This window comes from Erythrolamprus reginae, chromosome 10 (assembly GCF_031021105.1).
Source record: "Erythrolamprus reginae isolate rEryReg1 chromosome 10, rEryReg1.hap1, whole genome shotgun sequence".
NCBI classification, from domain to species: domain Eukaryota; kingdom Metazoa; phylum Chordata; class Lepidosauria; order Squamata; family Dipsadidae; genus Erythrolamprus; species Erythrolamprus reginae.
Window position 1 is genome coordinate 9,563,597 of NC_091959.1, and position 22,479 is coordinate 9,586,075.

At 40.9% G+C, this 22,479-nt stretch overlaps 2 protein-coding genes across 3 annotated transcripts in view; both read left to right on the forward strand.

Moving 5' to 3' along the window:
* The window catches only part of SLC12A1 (solute carrier family 12 member 1), a 68,742-nt gene extending 61,636 nt beyond the window's left edge, over window positions 1-7,106 (forward strand). For both annotated transcript variants that reach the window (XM_070763306.1, XM_070763307.1), the window contains exons 25-27: window positions 1,037-1,172; window positions 3,046-3,113; window positions 4,114-7,106. In XM_070763306.1, coding sequence (XP_070619407.1) covers window positions 1,037-1,172; window positions 3,046-3,113; window positions 4,114-4,249 — 340 coding nt within the window. In that variant the 3' untranslated portion in view covers window positions 4,250-7,106. The remainder of the gene's footprint in view (window positions 1-1,036; window positions 1,173-3,045; window positions 3,114-4,113) is intronic.
* A 1,304-nt stretch (window positions 7,107-8,410) lies between these two features.
* On the forward strand, window positions 8,411-15,317 carry DUT (deoxyuridine triphosphatase). Its single transcript, XM_070761951.1, has 7 exons — window positions 8,411-8,575; window positions 9,259-9,439; window positions 11,199-11,290; window positions 11,398-11,442; window positions 13,249-13,323; window positions 13,856-13,926; window positions 15,194-15,317. The coding sequence occupies exons 1-7, from the start codon at window positions 8,548-8,550 to the stop codon at window positions 15,248-15,250; spliced, it is 549 nt and encodes a 182-aa protein (XP_070618052.1). The 5' UTR covers window positions 8,411-8,547; the 3' UTR covers window positions 15,251-15,317.
* Window positions 15,318-22,479: the final 7,162 nt, after the last annotated feature.

Here is a 22,479-nt window from a genome sequence, read left to right on the forward strand (position 1 = left end):
TTCCAAATGTAAAATAATGCACTTGGGGAAAAGGAATCCTCAATCTGAGTATTGTATTGGCAGTTCTGTGTTAGCAAATACTTCAAAAGAAAAGGATTTAGGGGTAGTGATTTCTGACAGTCTCAAAATGGGTGAACAGTGCAGTCAGGCGGTAGGGAAAGCAAGTAGGATGCTTGGCTGCATAGCTAGAGGTATAACAAGCAGGAAGAGGGAGATTATGATCCCGCTATATAGAATGCTGGTGAGACCACATTTGGAATACTCTGTTCGGTTCTGGAGACCTCACCTACAAAAAGATATTGACAAAATTGAACGGGTCCAAAGACGGGCTACAAGAATGGTGGAAGGTCTTAAGCATAAAACGTATCAGGAAAGACTTAATGAACTCAATCTGTATAGTCTAGAGGACAGAAGGAAAAGGGGGGACATGATCGAAACATTTAAATATATTAAAGGGTTAAATAAGGTCCAGGAGGGAAGTGTTTTTAATAGGAAAGTGAACACAAGAACAAGGGGACACAATCTGAAGTTAGTTGGGGGAAAGATCAAAAGCAACATGAGAAAATATTATTTTACTGAAAGAGTAGTAGATCCTTGGAACAAACTTCCAGCAGACATGGTAGATAAATCCACAGTAACTGAATTTAAACATGCCTGGGATAAACATATATCCATCGTAAGATAAAATACAGGAAATAGTATAAGGGCAGACTAGATGGACCATGAGGTATTTTTCTGCCGTCAGACTTCTATGTTTCTATGTTTCTATACTCTGCAGTAGTGAAATATTATTTATAACTTTATAATAAATTCAATATGAAATATAAATTGACAGCAATGACAAACATAAACTTGAGAAAGTGTTACTATGCCGCAATGGCTATGCCCATGCTTGAAAGCTGATAAATACAGTTTAAAGGTTTTTATAGAATTCAGCTATCACTCCACAGCTAAAAGCTTGTCCGATCTTAAGCATATCTGTAAAATGAAGAGTTAAGAGTCCTGCTGTGAAGCCTCTTTAAAATTTCTGTTCCAGCTGGAAATTCTTTGAAGAAATGATTGAACCATACCGCCTTCATGAAAGCTGCAAAGATTTAACAACTGCTGAGAAATTAAAGAGAGAAGCCCCATGGAAAATCACTGACGCAGAACTGGAAGCATTCAAGGAAAAGGTAACCAGCCATACCTTCAGTTACCTTTGACATTAATAAAAGAGCTATTTGAAAGAGAAGGCAAGGCATACAGATTGCCAAAAGGTGTGGGGGGGAATCTATAATATCCATATTATATCACCTGCTCTTTCTAACCAAATTTTACGCATAATCATTTTAAAGCAATAACTTTGATCGAGATTATTCATTTTATTAACACAAGAAAGCCCTTTCCTGGGAGAGAGTTTTGGAGTCCACAGAAACTTTGCTTCAAACAGCTTCTCTCAATCCTGGCAGTTTAGATGGGTGGATTTCAACTCCCCAGCCGGCATTCTGGGAGGTGGACTCCACCCGTCTTCAAGCTGCCAAGGATTATTATTATTATTATTATTATTATTATTATTATTATTATTATTATTTATTGGATTTGTATGCCGCCCCTCTCCGGAGACTCGGGGCGGCTAACAACAATAATAAAACAGTATACAAAATAATCCAATAGTAAAAACGATTAAAAACCCATTAATATAAAAACCAAACATACATACAGACATACCATGCATAAAATTGTAAAGGCCTAGGGGGAAAGAGGATCTCAGTTCCCCCATGCCTGAAAGCAGAGGTGGGTTTTAAGTAGCTTCTTCAGGATGAGGAATACTAACTTAGAAGAGAAGGCAATGTTTCTTTAATTGCTCTATAGCAGTGATGGCAAACCTTTCCCCCACCCGGGTGCCGAAAGAGCATACGCACGTGCTATTGCACATGTGAGTGCCCACACCCATAATTCAATGCCTGGGGAAGGTGAAAAATAGCTTCCCCCATCCCCTGGAGGCCTGAAATGGCCTCTTTCCCAACTTCTGGTAGGCCCAGGAGGCTCGTGCTTTGCCCTCTCCAGGCTCAAAAGGTTTCTTTGTAGCCAGGGGAGGACAAAAACACCTTCTCCCATACGCCTGGAGGCTCGCTGGAAGCCAAAAATACCCTCCCAGAGCCTCTGTGCGAGCCAAAAATCAGCTGGGTGGCATGCACATGCACCCTTGAGCTGAACTCCTGTGCCACCTGTGCCATAGGTTTGCCATCACTGCTCTATAGCCTATGTCCGTGATGGTGAACCTATGGCATGCGTGCCACAAGTGGTACACAGAGCCATATCTGTGGGCACAGGAGCCATTGCCTTAGCTCAACTCCAGGGCACATATTCGACGCCCCTCCCCTCCCAGGAGTCTTCACGCAGCCTGTTTTGGATGCCAGGTAAGTACCGGGCTCGCACGGAGGCTCTGGGAGGGCATTTCTGGCCTCCGGAGGGCCTCCAGAGGGTGGGAGAGGCTGTTTTCACCTTCCCCAGGCTCCAAGAAAGCTTCCGGAGACTGGAAAGGTTGAAAAACAGGTTAATATTATTTTAAATATATACCATGTTAGCTAAAGGGACCAGTACATGTGTCACTTAAGCTGAATAGTATATTCTCTCCGCATTAAGAATAGCATTGTTTGGGTGAGATGCCAGAGTAGGATTCAATAGGAGAATTGATCTGAGCGCAAGACTAATTGTACATTTTAAAAATCCTTCCAAATCTTTAATTCCTTTAAATAAATGTATGTTCATAGTTTTTTACATTCTATAGCCATGAGTATTTTATTAAAGAGGTAAGACAAATATGGATTGATATTGATTTAATGAGAGAAAATAATTATCCAACAAAGCTGTTTCTTGCTTCCAATTTGCAAGTTACAATTTTGCAAAAATCGTATTTCAGTCAACAGATTTATCCAAAAGACAGGCAGAATTGTACAGGAACTTATTTCAAAGTTATTCCTAAAGAAGGATATCTGGAATGTATTTAGAGTAAGGATGATAGAAAAAAAAAATCTAATGTAATCAACCTTTGATTTTAAACAGAGTTACCGTCAGGTCCGTTTGAATGAACTCTTACAGGAGCACTCTCGAGCTGCTAATCTAATTATTGTGTAAGTTATACATTTTTAATTTGTTGTCCCTACTGAGACATTGGAGCAGGATTCTTATAGCCTATCCCTAGACCATCCTTAAGCAGAGCAACAATTTAGTGTCTTCAGATCCTCAGACAGTTCATGAAGTGCCATGTTGAACTTCCAGTGAACAGTATGAGAATGTGAGAGCGATAACACCAAATTTAACACAACTGCTCCCCCCAAGACCTTGTACCACTAAAACGTCCTATGACACCAGGGAGGGGAAACAGCTACTTGGGCCATCCATTATCACTTAGCAGTGTACTCTTTTGTTGCCTGCAGTTTAGACATTAATGGTTGTGTGCATAGTTCCCTCTAAGCTGAGCAGTGAGCAATCGCTCACTTAAAAATCATCATCAACTCAGAGTTTTCCAAACCTGCCCAGAAGCCGAGAGGGAAGGAGAGAGAGAGGAAGAGAGAGAAACAGATAGAAAAAAGAGAGGAAGGAAAAGAGAAAGAAAAAGAATGGGAGTAAGGAAGAGAGAAAGAAAATCAAAATCTAGTTTGAAACTAGCTCAACTATTTAAGTGGCATTTTGATATTGACAGAGTTGCCCTATTATAAGCTCACTGTTATAGACCCACAGTACAGTATTTTATTTTGAAATTCTTTGAGGCAAAACAGGGTGGGTTTTTTATTTGTTTGTTTGTTTGTTTGTTTATTTATTATTTTTGTGCCGCCCAGACGCGAAGGGACTGCCGCTCAGACACTATACTTTTCCGCCCACCCCCCAAAAAAATTAGAGGGAACACTGGTTGTGTGATCCGTTATTTTGAGGGGACAGCACATTTACATTGTTATACAAGCTGTATATTCACTACTTTACATTGTAGCCAAGTGTCATTTCTTCAGTGTTGCCACATGAAAAGATATACTTAAATATTAAACAAGATGTGAACGATTGTACTCATTTCTGTGTATACGGTATAGACCAGCAGTGAGCATCACTAATACTTCCTCCTATTCAATTCAACAGGAGCCTACCAGTGGCAAGAAAAGGAATTATATCGGATTATCTCTACATGGCTTGGTTAGAAATCCTCTCCAAGAACCTACCTCCAGTTTTGCTCATTCGAGGCAACCATAAAAATGTACTAACATTTTACTCATAACTTCCCCCCTGGTGTCCATTACATGCATTCTGGACATAGCAATGGACTTAATATATCAAATAGACTCCCAACAGGATATTTTGCTATCAGCATCTCAGAATAAAAAGCATATCATTGCTGCAAAAACGGAAGAAGAAATGGAAAACCAAGATTGACAGGACAAAGTAAAATGGAAGAGTACCTTTGAAAGAAAAAAAAGATTTGCATTCCACATTTCAAATTCCACTAAAAGTCTAGCTTTCATCACAAAGAAAATCCCCTTGATGTCAGAATATACTAACTTCCATTCCTATTATGTGACATATTAGGTTTAATCACTGCAGTCCTGTGGTTTATAGTATTGTACAATTTTGTTGTGCAAAAACGTCCATTCTCCCCCAAAGAATCCAAAATGTCTAATTTTCTGTTCAATGGGATACCTGTTACATAACTTCAAAGTTTTTGTTCCAAATAAAATCTGGCTGTATTTTTTTTTCTATTCATGAAGTGTTAACTGGAGAGCAATATGTCATGATTTATAAGGCATAACATGTAATTTCAAATTATCATCTCAAGATAAGATGAAATCATATTCAATCAACACTTAAGACAACTTTGAAAGCAAAAGTATGTGTACTAATCTAAATTTAAAAGAAAATCATAATGATATTGATTTCTTTAGAATTATAAATGAAAGTAAACTAGCACAGTGCCTTGGCATAATTTAGAAAAGGTTTTTAATAACTTTTAATCTTTTTCTGACTGGTAAGAATATTTGAACTTGTATATTAATTTAATGTTAACAATAAAAATGAATCAAACGTTTATCCCTATTGCATACTTTGATTTATTGATTTTTTTTGTTTCCATGTAAAAAAAATCAGAGGGAACTTTATTAAACTTGTTGCAAAACAAGCTGCACTAAACATTATAAAAACTAACCCATTCATCAAAAAATTGTGCACTAGAATTCCTACTACCCAAAGCATTTTAAACTTGCGGCAAGAATACATGGTTTGTCATAATTCAAATGAAAAATATTATCAGCCATTTATAACATTTGAGACACAATGATCTTAGAATACGTTAGATTTCATCTAAATAATCAGATATTTTTTGAGTTTTGATTTGACATATTTTATTAGATGAGATCTGTGTTACTGATACAGCATCACCAAACAATATTAGTTTTGTAGAAGCATTCTTGGGAGCAGAAACTATTGGCCTTGTAATAAGAGACAGGAATGGATATAAATCCCATTTATTCTTGTTGAAAAAAAGCTCAACATAATGTACACGATTGCTGGCGTAAGTATAAAAAAGCAAACTTATCAAAGGATATTTAATTAGTTTTGCGCGGGGGGGGGAGTAGTGAAAGTATTGACAAGACATCAAAATTCAAAATAAGACAGCACATGGGAAACCAGTGTTATTTTAATCAACTTTTCTTGACCCAGTAGAACTAGAGTTCAAAGAATTATTGAGCAAGTCATAATTCAACATTTTGAAATTGCCTTTTGCAAGACGCAAGGATAGGAATTCATTGTTTGCTGGCATGAACTTTAGCATACTTACTTACTTCACTGTAAACAAGATGCATTTTGCAATCCAGCACAAAGGATTATCTATCCAAATATTGCATCCTGACTATACGGCAGAGGTCATGTTTCTGTTATATTTACATCTGGTTTTAATGGCTTGTTTCTCATGTCTGAGATAGGTGGCTATCTAATCTTGATATACAGAGTTCCCAAGATAGGCAGTTATACAGGTAATTCTCAATTTACAACCACAATTGAGCCTAAAATTGTATGTTAAGTGAAAAATTTATGAGTTTGCCCCATTTTACGACTTTTCTTGTCACTGTTGTTAAGTGAATCACTGCAAAGGTTAAGTTTGTACCACGGTGATTAAGTGAATTTGGTTTCCCATATGATTTTGCTCGTCAAAAGGTTGCAAAACGAGGGATTATATGACCCCAGGCTGCTGCAGCGGTCATAAATATGAGTTAGTTGGCAAGTGGCTCAATTTTGAACACATGACCTGAAATGGTTGCAAGTATGAAAAATGATCACGTCACTGTTTTTCAACGCTGCTGTAACTTTGTAGGAGCTGCAGTGGCACAGTGGTTTGAGTGCAGTACTGCAGGCTACTTCTGCTGACAACCAGCTGCTAGAAGTTTTCCAGTTCAAATCTCAACAGGTTGAAGGTTGACTTATCCTTCCATCCTTCCGAGGTTGGTAAAATGAGGACCCAGATTGTTGGGGGCAATAGGCTGACTCTGTAACCTGCTTAGAGAGGACTGTAAAACGCTGTGAAGCAGTATTTAAGTCCAAGAGCTATTGCTATTTGAACGCTCATGAAATGAACTGTTGTTAAGTCAAGGACTACCTGTATAAATTTGACTGATAAATGAATAAACACATACATACACAGATATCATTCCCAAGGTCTCTGGGCAGATCAGGATGGTTCGTTCCTAATCTTCCATTCTATAGCACTGCACACCACAACAACTAGACACAAAAAGAATTGTTTATCAAAAGCCATCACTCTGCTAAACAAATAATTCCCTCAACACCATCAAACAATTTACTAAGTGTGCACTACTATTAATCTTCTCATTGTTCCCATCATCCATCTCCTCCCACGAATGACTGTAACTTTGTTATTTGTATCCTTACGATTTATATTGACTGGTTCCTAATGTGATTTGATTGCTTATTTGTACCCTATAACTATCATTAAGTGTTGTACTTTATGATTCTTGACAAATGTATCTTTTCCTTTCTGTACCAAGAAACATTCCTTGTGTGTTCAGTCAGTTGGCCAATAAAATGATATTCTATTGAATGCAATCACTCTGCTAACAACTAAATCCGACAACACTGTCATTATTTACTAAGACTATACAGTGGTCCCTCGATCATCGCGAGGGTTCCGTTCCAGGACCCCAAGCGATGATCGATTTTTCGCGAAGTAGCGGTGCGGAAGTAAAAACACCATCTGCGCATGCGCAGATGGTGTTTTTACTTCCACCGCCGCCCGCCCTTCACCCGCCCACTCCGTTGCTCGCGCCTGGGGTTTCCCCGCGCGCGTGCCGCCCGCCCGCCCACGCTGTTGCTGGGGCCGCTTCCCAGCTGGGGAGCGGAACTGGGGTTTCCCCAAGCGCGCGCGCACCGCCCGCCCACACTGTTGCTGGGGCCGCTTTCCAGCTGGGGAGCGGAGCTGGGGTTTCCCAAGCGCGTGCGCGTTGCTGGGGCCGCTGCCCAGCTGGGGAGCGGAGCTGGGGTTTCCCCAAGCGCGCGCACGTTGCTGGGGCCGCTTCCCAGCTGGGGAGCGGAGCTGGGGTTTCCCCAAGCGCGCGCGCACCGCCCGCCCACGCTGTTGCTGGGGCCGCTTCCCAGCTGGGGAGCGGAGCTGGGGTGTCCCCGCGCGTGCCGCCCGCCCGCCCACGCCGTTGCTCGCGCCGCCGCTGGGGTCTTACCGGGGCAAGACCCAGGGAAGCCGCCCAGCTTCCCAGCTGGGGAACTCCACCATCTACGCATGCGTGGCCATAGAAAAAAAGGCACGCATGCGCAGATGGTGGAGTTTACTTCCGGGTTGAAAACTCGCGAAATAGCCCTTTCGCGATGCTCGAGGACACGAAACTCGAGGGATCACTGTATTACTATTATTATTCCCATCCTTCCTAGCACCGATATCTTCCCACTTATGACTATAACCATGTTGCCTGTACCTTTACAATTTATACTTTTGTTTCCTGATATGATTTGAATGACTATGACTATCACTAAGTTTTGTATCTCATGATTCTTTCCGAATGTCTTTTATGTCCACTGAGCATATGAACCAAAGACAAATTCCTTGTGTGTCCAATCACTTGGCCAATAAAGAATTATATTCTATTCCATTCCATTCTTCCATTCCAAAATCTATTCTATTCTGATTTGATTGCTTATTTGTACCCTATGACAATCATTAAGTATTGAACCTTATTATTATTGGCATTTTTTTTCTTTTGAATAGAGAGCATATGTACCAAAAACAAATTACTTGTGTGTCCAATCACACTTGCCCAATTAAATAAAATTATATTCTATTCCTTGAACTGGAATCAATTAGGCTCATTAATTCCCAGTCAGAAAATCCCACCTGAGCAACTTTCCTAGGAGGAGGGCTGAAGGGAGGAAAGAAAAGGCTGCCATCTTAGCCTCCTCCCGGTCCACCAGAAAACAACGACTGCGTTTCGCCCTCTGCGGCCTCGGAGGCAAAAAGAGCGAATACGAAGCCGGAAAAAAGGCCCTCCAGGCGCTGCCATGGGTCCCCTGCGCTCCCTCAAGCACAGTAAGGACAAAAGCTATATTTCCCCCCCTCCGAGGAAGGTGGACTCTTCCATAAAGAACTGTACGGCCCTCTCGGCGTTGCCGAGTCCCCCCCTTTGGGCAAAACCATTCCTAGACGCGGGGGGGGGGGGGAAGGATTGGGTTCCGCCCTAAAAGTAGACAGCGACGACGGGGGAAATCAGTAGCTCAGTTAAACAGCCTCATTCGTATGTGATTGGTTGGTTGTTTTTTTTGCCTCATGCAAGAAAAACAGCCCTTGTTTTATTTGTCTGACTGAAATTAACAAGACGAGCCCCCTCAGCCGGGATGAGGGAGGCCGAGAGGCCCTTCCACCCACCCTTCCTACACACAAACCAGCCCGTCCACCCACCCTCCTTACACACACACCAGGCAAAAACCCTTTCTTTTTCTCTTTTTTCCCCCTTTAAGAAAATCCCGATTCGGACGACGGCGCGCGCCGAATCCATTTCCCCGCCTTCCCCGCCTCTTATACTGACAGACAGGGCAAATCCCGCCTCCGCCGCGTGCCCATTGGTTACGGGGTGCTCGCGCCTCCTTTGGCTACGTGGTCCTCGCGCGCCCCCCATTGGCTTTTGCGCCCGCCGGCGGGTCGCATTCAAAAACCACGAAAAAAAGGCGCGAATTTTCGGAGCCTCTTTCCCGGTCTTTTTTCCCCCCCCTCAGAATTGGCCGCCTTTTTTCGTGCCGTTGCCATGCCGGTCTCCACAGAATCTCCCAGCGCTGCCGGGCTGAGTATTCCCAACGGGGACGCGGTTTACCAGAGCCTGCGCTTCGTCAAACTGACCGAAAACGCTTTTGCGCCTTCTAAAGGCTCTTCCCGGGCGGCGGGCTACGATTTGTACAGGTAAGAAAAGAAACAGTCATCTGTGGAGATTTCTCAATCATCCAAGCCATGGCAGTCCCCAGAATTGTTGATAATGTTATTGCTTTCCCCCAAAAGGCAGCTGGAACTTTGTGGGTGGTTTTCTTTGAAAATGTTTTGTGTTGATTTTTTAAATAACGTTTTTTATAACACAAATGGCATCTTTATCAGCTCCCAAAGTTCAACATGAGAAAAAACAATCAAATAATCTGACAGATTTATAGCTTCATCCCAAAATTTTACAAGTTGTCCAGCTAAGAAGCGCAGGTACGGGTCATATATTAAAGGTTTCTGACTGGGAAACGATTGTGTGTCACAAAAAAGGCATCAAATAATCCAAAACACAGCAGTTTTTAAGGTGTCGGGCTGCCAGAGAGCGCTGGGAGGAATTCAACTCGGTTTAGTAAGTCAGTGTTTGACTTCTCATCCAAGAGGTTTCTTCAGGTTGAAAGGACCTATTGACACAAATCAATCTAACCTTTGTTTAGTCAAGTATGTATTTCATAACGTACATAAGGGTGACATTTGAATAAATAAGATACAAGGGTAGGTTCCATTTTTTTAATTGCCGCTCTATGGGCGTGGCTTGATGGCCATGTGACTGGGTGGGTGTGGTTTGGTGTGACTGGGTGGGCGTGGCCATGTGATGGGTGACTGGTTCGGCGGTCATGTGACTGGAGTGGGAGTGGCTTGATGGCCACGTGACTGGGTGAATGTGGCTTGACAGCCATGTGATGGGTGGGAGTGGTTTGGCAACTGGTGGGAGTAGTTTGGTGGTCATATGATTGGTGGGAGTGGCCAAGATCCTCCTGTAACTCCAATCTGCAGGTAGTCCTTACTTAACAACGTCAAATTGGGATCAGCTGCGCTGTTGCTAAGTGATGGCGTCATTGGGTGAGATATGTAACCACAGTTTGCTATTTTATTGCTGACTTGTCTGTTGATTCTACTTTCTGGAAGCCAGTTGTGAGCATGCAAATGGCAATCATGTACCTGCAGATCATTGCAACAAGTCATAAATTTTTACCAGCTGCAAAGTGCATGAATGTCAATTGTGATGGCAGAGACACAGTTGTACAGATGCTCCTCAACTTACAAGCATTGATTTAACAACCGTTCAAAATTACAGCAGTTCTGAAAAATTTGACTTAGTTTTTCACACTTATAACATTTGCAGCATCCCTGTGATCAAAATCAAGACACTTGGCAACTGACTCACATTTATGATGGTTGAAATGTCCCAGGGTCATGTGATCACCTTTTTGGACCTTCTGACAAGGAAAGTCAATGGGGAAGCCAAGTCAATGTTACTAACTTAGCAGCTGCAGTGGCTCGGTGGTTAGAATGCAGTACTGCAAGCTACTTCTGACTGCCGGCTGCCTGCAATTTGGCAGTTTGAATCTCACCAGGCTCAAGGTTGACTCAGCCTTCCATCCTTTGAGGGGGGTAAAATGAGGACCCAGATTGTGGAGGCAATAGGCTTAGAGAGGGCTGTAAAGCAGTTTGAAGCTGTATATAAGTCTAAGTGCTATTGCTATTGCAGTGATTCCCAACTGTGGCAAGAAGAGTCATAAAATGAGACAAAGCTCACAGCAACATACGTTTTGGGCTCAGTTGTCATAAATCGAGGACTACCTGTATATTTAAAAAGTATAAAAATGATTTCTGCATACAATTTGAACTTTCTGGGGCTTTTTTTCTTAGATGTTCATTTTTGTTTATTTGTTTATTTGTTTGGCAGTGCGTATGATTGCGAGGTCCCTGCTGTAGGGAAAGCTGTGGTGAAAACAGATATTCAGGTTGCCCTTCCTCCAGGTTGCTATGGTCGAGTAGGTAAGTTGCTAAACAGAAAAATTGTAATGTTATAGGTTTGCTTAAGCTTTATTTGTGAAAATTAGAAAGTGAATCATAATTAACATGTTTTATTTCTTTGATTTAAGCTCCTCGATCTGGATTAGCTGTAAATCACTTCATTGATGTTGGTGGTGAGTAATTGTTTCTGAATGCAATTATATCAATATATGCATTTAGCTGCTGCAGCATAAAATGCATATTTCATCATTCTTAATTTAGGAAAAGTATATATTCTTAGTGAAACAAATTGACAGGCTCCAAAATGTGATTTTGCTTATTTACATTAATTTGCATATTTAATAAGATGGCAGTACTGTACTCTTACGCTCTGGGAATAGAAGTATTGAAAGATGAAATGTGAGTTTTCTTTATTACATAAATAAGCTTCCTATAATTTTAGTGAAGCTAAATGATGGAACATATGTTCTTTGCAATAATTTATGATCAAGTTAATTAAAGCACATCTGTTAAAGCAATTGACCGTGAACTAAACTTTGCAGAAGTATATGTTAGCAGTTGGCTAGATACATTCATACACTGCATATATTTATTTCAATTAAACAATGTTTGAAAACAACCATTTTCAAACTCTTTATTTTTAAGGAATCCTCACATGGATTCATTTGCTACAGAGTCCTGAGCTAATAAGACTAAGGCTCTACTAGATGTAGATTTTAAGTTATGCCTCCTGGTTCATTGATTTCAATTGAAATTAAGTACAACTAGAGAGTAAACTGCTAGTGGATTAATACTCTTAGATGTATCATAGAAACCCATTGCTAGAGTGAATTTAAAGCAATATAATATATATTGCTTTAATACACACACACACACACATATGTGTGTGTGTGTGTGTGTTTAGGTCGGATCGCCCTGGTATATTGAAGGAACGTCACAGCTCCTTTTTGCCTCTAGGCCCAACCCAGGACCATTTCAAGGCAGTTAATTTATTCATAGCCAACAACTATATTCTGTATGTATCAAATGGTTTTTTTAGCTGAAATTTTAAAATTAAGGGAGACTAGGATGGTACCATTTCGGCCTTGTTCTGGCCTCATCAGCCAGCCACACCCTTACCGGGATTCGATCTGGCAGCCTCTGCCTTATATTGAAGGAACGTCACAGCTCCTTTTTGCCTCTCCCTTAATTTAGAAATTTCAGCTAAAAAAACATTTGATACATACAGAATATAGTTGTTGGCTATGAATACATTAACTGCCTTGAAATGGCCCTGGGTTGGGCCTAGAGGCAAAAAGGAGCTGTGACGTTCCTTCAATATACCAGGGTGATCCGACATAAAAAAACATATAGCCCTTCCCTGGTACAGAGCTGGAGGGATCAGGTCTGGTGGCTCAACTGTTAATTCTCTGCCTTACAAGACAGAGGCTGCCAGATCGAATCCCAGTAAGGAAGGGTGTGGCTAGCTGATGAGGCCAGAACAAGGCCGAAATGGTACCATCCTACTCTCCCTTAATTTTAAAATTTCTGCAGCGGACCATAATCCAGTTGCTTTTGAGGCTTGCCAGCATAGCCTCAAAACAACCTGGTTGGGTTTTATTTGTGTGCATAATATCTGTGTATGTGTTCGCCCTGCGCATGCCCCCAGCCCCCATTTTGGCTTCCAGGTTCATTCTGCATTTCTGCCACCATGCCTTCTACCATGGAGAGGCACCTGCAGAGGGTGGAAACTGGAGATTGAAGAAGGCATGGGTAGCAGAAATGGGGGGAGAAACTGGAGATCGAGAAAGGCCCCACTCCCCAAAGAAACCCAAAGGCCAGCAGGAGGTGTGTGCATGCACGGTGGAGCTGGGCTGGCATGCCTGCAGGAAGGGCTCTATGCATGCTCTAGGTTCACCATCATGGGTATATAAAGTCTGAATGGACTCAAATATGCAGTGAAAAATTTACATGGTTGCATTCTTTTTTTTTTTTAACAGCTGGAGTAATTGATGAAGACTACAGGGGAAATGTTGGTGTTGTATTGTTTAACTTTGGAAAGGAACCATTTAAAGGTAAACAAATAAAAGTTAATGTTACGCTGATACTTTCCTTAAATTTCCTGCTTTTAAATTACCATAGAATATACATGTAAAAGGTGGTGAGTGCTGATCTGTTTTGGCAGAGCAACTGAGGGAGCTTCAGGACAATTTTCCCTTGATGGAAATATTTATACCGCCTTGCAAATATAGCATTAATCAAACTGCCCAAACTCTCTTCAGCTCATCAACCCTTTTATAAATTAGTTCTTTGTCCTCCAAACAGTTAGTATATGAAATTAAATACTATCAACAGCAAAAACAATAACCGATTGACCCTTGCAGAATTATATTGACCACACTGGGAACCTTGACGTCAATAATATGTATCCAGTTGGTACAGTCATCCAATCTCCAAGAGGAGAATAAGTCATTTCCTTACATTGTCTATAGTTTAATTGTACAGGATTGTTCTGGCAATTTCCTTAGAATGATATAACTGTGTTAATTATTTGTGTGTGGTTTTTTAAACAATATCAGTTTTTAAATTCTTTTTTTTATTTTTAAGTTAAAAAGGGGGACAGGATTGCTCAACTAATTTGTGAGCGCATCTACTATCCAGTTCTTGAAGAGGTCAAGGTAAGAAATGGGAAAGAAATAACTGCTAAGCCAGGCATCTTACGTTAATAAAATATAGGAATTAAAAGGATTCATTTAATATAGGGATAAGGGTAAAATCTATTCGGTTCACATTTTTAAATCTCAATTTTCTACGTCAGTGGTCTGCAGTATGTAACAAATTGCCTTTGAAAATAGATTAGTTATGGATGATTATAAGAAACCATGGCTGTCATTTATTGGAATGTTTAGGATGTTTAGATAGTTGAATATAGACGTAGACTGTTCATTCAGTGACCATTTGAACTAAAACATTGCTAAGAAAAGAGATCCATCACGTCGTTGATTAAATTTGCACCAATCTCTGTGTCCCAAAAGTCACATAATTGGTTTGGCAACTGGCGCATATTTATGCAGTCTACAGCATTATTTATTTATTCATTCATTTATTTATTTATTTATCAGATTTGTATGCCGCCCCTCTCCGCAGACTCGGGGCGGCTCACAGCAATAATAATACAATGTAAACAAATCTAATATTTAAGTTAATTTAAAAAAAACCAATTTAGAAACCAATCATACATACTAGCATACCATGCATAAATTTTATAAGCCTAGGGGGAGGGAAAATGTCAATTCCCCCATGCCTGACGACAGAGGTGGGTTTTAAGGAGCTTACGAAAGGCTAGGAGGGTGGGGGCAACTCTGATATCTGGGGGGAGTTGGTTCCAAAGGATCGGGGCCACCACAGAGAAGGCTCTTCCCCTGGGTCCCGACAAATGACATTGTTTAGTTGACGGGACCCGGAGAAGGCCAACTCTGTGGGACCTAACTGGTCGCTGGGATTCGTGCGGCAGAAGACGGTCCCGGAGATATTCTGGTCCGGTGCCATGAAGGGCTTTATAGGTCATAATCAACACTTTGAATTGTGACCGGAAACTGATCGGCAACCAATGCAGACTGCTGTCATATGCTGTTTTACTACTGTTGTTAGCCACTCCGAGTCTACGGAGAGGGGCGGCATACAAATCCAATAAAATCAAATCAATTCCACAATCATTATCTGTGACCTTCATGACAAGTGGGTGGCAAGTCAGGGCCGCATGATGCATAAGTCTGATACAATCATACAGAGTTACATTTTATAACTGGGTCACACAGTGACAGTTGGCAATCCCAATTGTGGTTAGTGAAGATCACAATTGAGATTTAAGGTATGCACGTTTTTCTTTTACAACTTTTGCCCTCTGTTATTCAATTAAACAAATTTCTTCTATTTATTTTTCAGGTTTTAGATGAAACAGAACGTGGCTCAGGCGGTTTTGGATCAACTGGACAGAAATAAAGAAAACTCTTTTATACAGTATATTTTTGTACACCTTTTAAAAATGTAAATAAAGTTTGATAGAAAATTGCGGGGGTTTTTTCCCTTATAAGGGAGAGATGGATTTAAAAACATTACTGCAAGGAAAGAATATAGATCACTACAGGCTGTGCTTACTTAGTCCGTTGTGGGGAGAGGGATCTGCCAAAGATAACTTTCAGAGACTATTTAAAACCTACCCCAAAGTCCTTGTTCACAATCACAATCTCACAATCAAATTTTAACTGGAATTGTTTTAAAAACAAGCTACAATTTAAAAGGAGCCCGTTATAGATGGTCCTCATCTAATATCCACATTCCATGACTAAAGTTAAGACTGTATAGAACAAGGTGGCCTTACAATGGCTCCTTATAATTGTGTGAGTTAACACCGTCCCCAGTATTAGATTTGTGTCCCGCCCCTCGCCGCCGATCTCAATTTGGGCACTTGGCAACACAATGACATTTCAGTGTCCTGCAGCGAAATGTGGAAATATCTCTGGTTAACTGATTTATATGGAGTCCACCCAGCATTAATGTACAATATTAGGGATCCTATTTCAAGTTGCAATCCTGGTCTGGCAAGACCATAGTGAAACTAGAAAATTGCTGCTGCATTAATGTGACACAACTTAAGCAGGCCTTCTCTAATTCTACTTGATATTTTTAAAAAAAACATTTAAACTGGCATTAGAACCCTGTTTTTCAGCCAATGAAATTCTTACGTGTTTCTTCTCTGCAAATATTTATACAAATGTTTAAGCGTATTAAAAATCAGAAGAGCAAAAGGCTCACTACCATAGAACCAAGAAACTGATCAGGCCAGGGTGTGACATGCCCAGCAATCAATACTGCATGGCCCTTTAGTTTCCTGTCAAATACTGTATATTGAACCAAAGATAAAATTGTTTAATAATCGAGGGGGCAAAGGATTACAATCATCTCCACTTCAGTAAATAAGCCACTAGATGGCACTTGAAAATAGCCTTTTCCTATTTTCCCCCCCTTTCCCCCAAAAATGCCTAGGTCTGTAACTAATCAATAGACCTTCCCATGAGATTATGTTGGTGGAAAGCAACAGCAATGCTTGAGAGAAAGCTGGCAAAAAGATGTCATGGCATGGAGAGAAACAGAATCTACAACAAAAGATTTTGGAAGACTGGCCTGTTTGCACAATTGTTCCTGGCTTACAAACACACACCAAAAAAAAACCCTTTCCCCAGCTTGATTTTTCAACAAGAATGGAAAAATATAGCAAAGAGAAACATTCCTCTTTTTCCCCCTCTCTCTATCCATCAACTTTCATCTCTTTCAGTTCAAACTTGATTCTTGCAAATATGTTCTATGCTTTGCATTTTAGTGCGTGGCACCCTCGAAACAGCAGGATTTTGTGGTCACTTAACACTATTCCTCTATTTCTGCCTTGGCCGGGACCCTAGGAATCAATTAGAGTGTCTGTCATTATGTTTTTTGCTCCAGGGTCATTAAATCAGCTCCAGTATAAACTGACCTGCGAGTTTGCTGTCCTATCCAATCCTTCCTTGCAGGAAAAAATTTCCTTTTATTCAATGGGAGCTTAAAACGGGGAGTGGGAAGCTTTAGAATTTTCAACTTGGATACAACTGATCTTGGATGAAGCCATTTTTGCTTCCCACTTGTGTGAATGCGATGCATATTCGATAAATAGACATTGCTAAATGTCTCTGGAGAGGCAAGTTGTGGTCGTCCCAAAGATGCTTTTTCAAGAGTCAACTGGACTTTGTCCAGAAAGTCTAGTTGCCTCTTGAAAAAGCACCTTTGGGACAATAAATAGAGATGTTATTGTTATAGGATCTTTCCCAAATAGATAGGCACTACTATAGGTCACAAACTACCATTAATGACAATAAAGGAAGGAAATGTGCTTGTTCTTTCCAATATTTTTGGAGAATGCTATAAAATTCTATTTGGGGTGACTATATCTATGGCAAGGAACATGACTGAATGTAGTTTCTTTTGTGAACTCTTCCAGCACTTGTCATAAATTTTAATTAATCAGATTTAGATGATAACAAAGTTAATTATCATCTAAATCTGATTAATTAAATTTGGGTAGCTATTATTTAGACATTCTTCCAAAACATGGATAATTAACAAAGTTAATTATCCATGTTTTGGAAGAATGGCTAAATAATAGCTACCCAAATAAGGTGTCCCAAAGTCCAGCAGATATTTCTTTTCATTATTGTGATATGAGAATAAAATAAATATATATATTCATCATTAAAACAGCTCTCCCAAATGAAATCACTTTTAACTTTAATGTGAACATTTTATGCTTTGGAGTCTGGACAGCACAGCGCAGAAACAAGGAAAAAAAGATAATTGAGATTAACTCCAATTGTCCAGGACAAAATTACTGCAAGATGTCATAATTGGACAAAAACCAGTCTTATTTCTTTTCCAACGAAACAGAGCCAACCAGATGTCTCTAGACCTCATTTTGCCACCTGCAGAGATCATAGCATTGAAAATTCCTCCTTATACCCAAGAGTAGGAGGGCTTCCGAAAGATGTAAATTAGAGATGTTAACATCTCCTCATCTGACCCCTTCAAAAAAAAAAAAAGGTGGTGAATCAGCCTTCCTTAATCTGCTATCCTCTACACCAGGGGTCCCCAACCACCGGGCCGCAGACCAGTACCGGGCCGCGGGGCATGTTGCACCGGGCCGTGGAGTCAGCAGCTGCCAGTCCTCCTGCCGCCGCCCCCTCCCTCCAGTGCTTCATCTCCCGCTGGGAAAGAGGCCTCGGGAGGCAGGTTCTGCCGGCCACAGGGCGATGGACGGGACAGAGGGGCGGGAAGGACCGGGAGGCTCAAGCCTCTTTTGGCTTCTGCCGTGGCACGCCTTTGCGTTTTTGGCTGGGGGGGGAGGCAGGAGGGCCGGCCTGACCCCCTCCCTCCAGCGCTTCACCTGCCGCCGGGCAAGAGGGTTTGGGAGGCAGGTTCTGCCGGCCACAGGGCGATGGCGGGAAAGGGGCGGGAAGGACCAGCACCCCCATGCTTAATCCCGCCCCCAACCATACCCCTTTCCGCCCCCACCGGGCCATAGAAAAATTGCCTTGCTGAAACTGGTCCCTGGTGGAAAAAACGTTGGGGACCACTGCTCTACACTGCTCAAAAAAATAATGGGAACACTTAAAAAACAGAATATAACTTCAAGTAAATCAAAGTTCTGTGAAATCAAACTGTCCACTTAGGAAGCAACACTGATTGACGGTCAATTTCACATGCTGTTGTGCAAACGGAATAGTTGTGCAAATGAAATATTCAATGAGACTATTTCATTCATCCAGATCTAGGATGTATTATTTGAGTGTTCCCTTTATTTTTTTGAACAGCATATATTGCATTATTGTTGTGGCTTGATTATCTACCCAGAATGATTGTTATAAACCGTCCAGAGTCCTTTGGGAGTTGGCCAGCATATAAATTATATTTATTATAATTGTTGTTATTATTATTACTATTATAGAAACATAGAAACATAGAAGTCTGACGGCAGAAAAAGACCTCCTGGTCCATCTAGTCTACCCTTATACTATTTTCTGTATTTTATCTTAGGATGGATATATGTTTATCCCAGGCATGTTTAAATTCAGTTACTGTGGATTTATCTACCACATCTGCTGGAAGTTTGTTCCAAGGATCTACTACTCCAAAGGTAGGGAACGTTGGCTCTTCTATGACTTGTGGACTTCAACTCCCAGAATTCCTGAGCCAAACATGATAGCTCAGGAATTCTGGGAGTTGAAGTCCACATATCATAGAAGAGCCAGTAAAATAATATTTTCTCATGTTGCTTTTGATCTTTCCCCCAACTAACTTCAGATTGTGTCCCCTTGTTCTTGTGTTCACTTTCCTATTAAAAACACTTCCCTCCTGAACCTTATTTAACCCTTTAATATATTTAAATGTTTCGATCATGTCCCCCCTTTTCCTTCTGTCCTCCAGACTATACAGATTGAGTTCATGAAGTCTTTCCTGATACGTTTTATGCTTAAGACCTTCCGCCATTCTTGTAGCCCGTCTTTGGACCCGTTCAATTTTGTCAATATCTTTTTGTAGGTGAGGTCTCCAGAACTGAACACAGTACTCCAAATGGGGTCTCACCAGCATTCTATATAGTGGGATCATAATCTCCCTCTTATCATTATTATTATTATTCTCTCTTAATTCACAGATGCTGTAAAGTGATGGAGTAAGTACTTAAGGCTTCCTCATCAGTCTTTCACCATGTTCCTATCAGGAGATATTTATTATTAATATTTATTATTAATACACAAAAGGTTTGTCAATCAGGAAGCACGGATATGCAAGAACACAAAGCAGTAACATCATAGTGGGGAATCTGCCGGTTATGGTATTTGGGAATGAATGACCTTGAAAGTGTGAAGGTGAATAGATACTGCTATGGAAGGATCAGATAAAAGGGGACATAGATTCTGCCCCCTGGTCAATGAATGTATAATGAAAATGTTGGAATGGATAGGGGGTATTTTAATAGATTTTTTAACTTTTTAAATGTAACTTGAAATGTAACTTTGAATCTAATATTAACCATATCTTGATGTATACTACCTTTTTTAATACGTTGTAAGTGGCCCTGAGTCCTCAGAGAGGGACGGCATATAAATCTAATTAATAATAATAATAATAATAATAATAATAATAGCCCACAGAGCCAAAGGGGGCAGAACACGATGCTCAGGAGAGACCCTCTCCAAATTACCAGGCTGTAAAAGTGGTGGTAAGGGACACGGTGGTTCAGTGGCTAAGACACAGAGTTTGTCAATCGGAAGGTTGGCAGTTCGGCGGTTCGAATCCCTAGCACCGCATAACAGTACGCTCCCATTACTTGTCCCAGCGTCTGCCAACCTAGCAGTTCGAAAGCATGTAAAAAAATGCAAGTAGAAAAAATAAGGACTGCTTTGGTGGGAAGGTAACAGTATCTCCATGCCCCTTCGCCGTTTCGTCATGCCAGCCACGTGACCATGGAGACGTCTTTGGACAGCGCTGGCTCTTCGGCTTTGAAACAGAGACGAGCACCACCACCTCCTAGAATCGGGAACGACTAGCAGATATGTGCTCTAAGACCTACAAGATTCTGTTAATGTAGCCTCACAATCAAGTGAATTAACTCATCTGCTCTTGTTTCCTGTCTACTTGGGAAGGCGGACAAAGCCCCACCCAAAGTCAACCAAACTACAGTTTTCAGGCAGTGCAGCCAAAAAGGATAGCAACGGATCCAGAAAATGGTAATTCGCCATTTAAGAGAGCTCTGCTCTAAACCTGAGCTGTACAAAGCCAACCTAGAAGACCTTGAGGAAGAGAATGATTGCTGAGACAAGGAATGGGGGAAAATCAGGAAAAAGCAGACAAGGGTCTGTTCTGGGTCTTATTCTTTTTAATATGCTTGTGAGTGACATAAGGGAAGGTTTGCCTATTTGCTGATGACTCTAAAGTGTACATATTCCTGGAGGCGTCTGTAATATAGCAAATGATTTAGCTTTACTAGATAAGTGGTCAAAGCAATGGAAACTGCAGTTTAATGTTTCCCAATGTAAAAAGATCAAGTGGGATAGGTAAACAAGTGGGGGAAAGATCAAAAGCAACATGAGAAAATATTATTTTACTGAAAGAGTAGTAGATCCTTGGAACAAACTTCCAGCAGACGTGGTAGATAAATCCACAGTAACTGAATTTAAACATGCCTGGGATAAACATATATCCATCCTAAGATAAAATACAGAAAATAGTATAAGGGCAGACTAGATGGACCATGAGGTCTTTTTCTGCCGTCAGACTTCTATGTTTCTATGTTTCTAAAATAATGTACTTGGGGGAAAAGGAATCCTCAATCTGAGAATTGCATTGGCAGTTCTGCGTTAGCAAAAACTTCAGAAGAGAAGGATTTAGGGGTAGTGATTTCTGACAGTCTCAAAATGGGTGAGCAGTGCGGTCAGGCGGTAGGGAAAGTGAGTAGAATGCTTGGCGGCATAGCTAGAGGTATAACAAGCAGGAAGAGGGAGATTGTGATCCCGCTGTATAGAGCGCTGCTGAGGCCAGATTTGGAATCCTGTGTTCAGTTTTGGAGACCTCACCTACAAAAAGATATGGATAAAACTGAACGGGTCCAAAGACGGGCTACAAGAACGGTGGAAGATCTTAAGCATAAAACGTATCGGGAAAGACTTCATGAACTCAACCTGTATAGTCTGGAGGACAGAAGGCTTGTCAATCAACTCTATTTAGTAACTGGCACAAAACAGACTTACATATTTCTTGCTTTGTTGCTAGAATTCTAAATCCAAACCTCCCTGCTCCTAAAGTATTAGAGTTGCATTCTTAAATCTTGTAAAATCAATGTGTGTCGGCCTATTGGGGGGCTCATCGCTGGGACAGAACAGATTATGAAAAGTAGAGATACCCTCAGAAGTGGTGGAACTCATTCATTGCTCTTCTGGAGCCAAACGAACCATCTGACCCCATGTCCAGCTTTCACTGACTCCATATAATATTTTTTTTTCCACGCTGTTTTGACTGATTTGGAGATACAGCTTCTGACGTAATTTATTCTAGCCACACCGAAAAATATAATACGGCTATTTCCAAACGCCTGGAATGCTGCTGTGCCTCAAAAGCCAGTTTGGCCCAATGCGGTATATTCCTTTTCTCCCGCTTTTTGGGCCAAATGATTCAACTGCAAAGTGATCGCTTTTCCAAAGTTGTTGCTAAGCAACGTTCCAGAGTTGATCGTAAGACAATGGCAAACCTGCATTGTGTTCTGTCGGGCTGTCTGGTAGACTCCTCCCAAAAATTCACAGGTACAAATTTCAGACACACACCCGTTTGAAAATTCAAAACTTGTAAGGAAAATTCACTTAAACTGGGGTCTTTTAAATATTTTTAAACAGTAATTTAGATTTGTTGTAAATTGTTTTCACTTTGTTGTGAGCCGCCCCAAGTCTGCGGAGAGGGGCGGCATACAAATCTAAATAATAAATAAATAAATAAATAAATAAATAAATAAATAAACCAAGCCCTCTTTTGGTATAGCAAAGAGCACTGGTTTCCAAACAAACTGGTAATTTGTACAAGTCCCTTATCAGTTCTGTGATACTTAGCTTGCAGCTGTGAGGCAATTCACAGTCCTTCTTTCACAAAGTGAAATA

Coding starts and splice junctions, on each gene's coding strand:
- DUT (XM_070761951.1), top strand. CDS start 8,548: ATGGGTCCCCTGCGCTCCCTCAAGCACA. Junction 9,440..11,198: donor GCGGGCTACGATTTGTACAG/GTAAGAAAAGAA, acceptor TTTGTTTGGCAG/TGCGTATGATTGCGAGGTCC. Junction 11,291..11,397: donor AGGTTGCTATGGTCGAGTAG/GTAAGTTGCTAA, acceptor CTTTGATTTAAG/CTCCTCGATCTGGATTAGCT.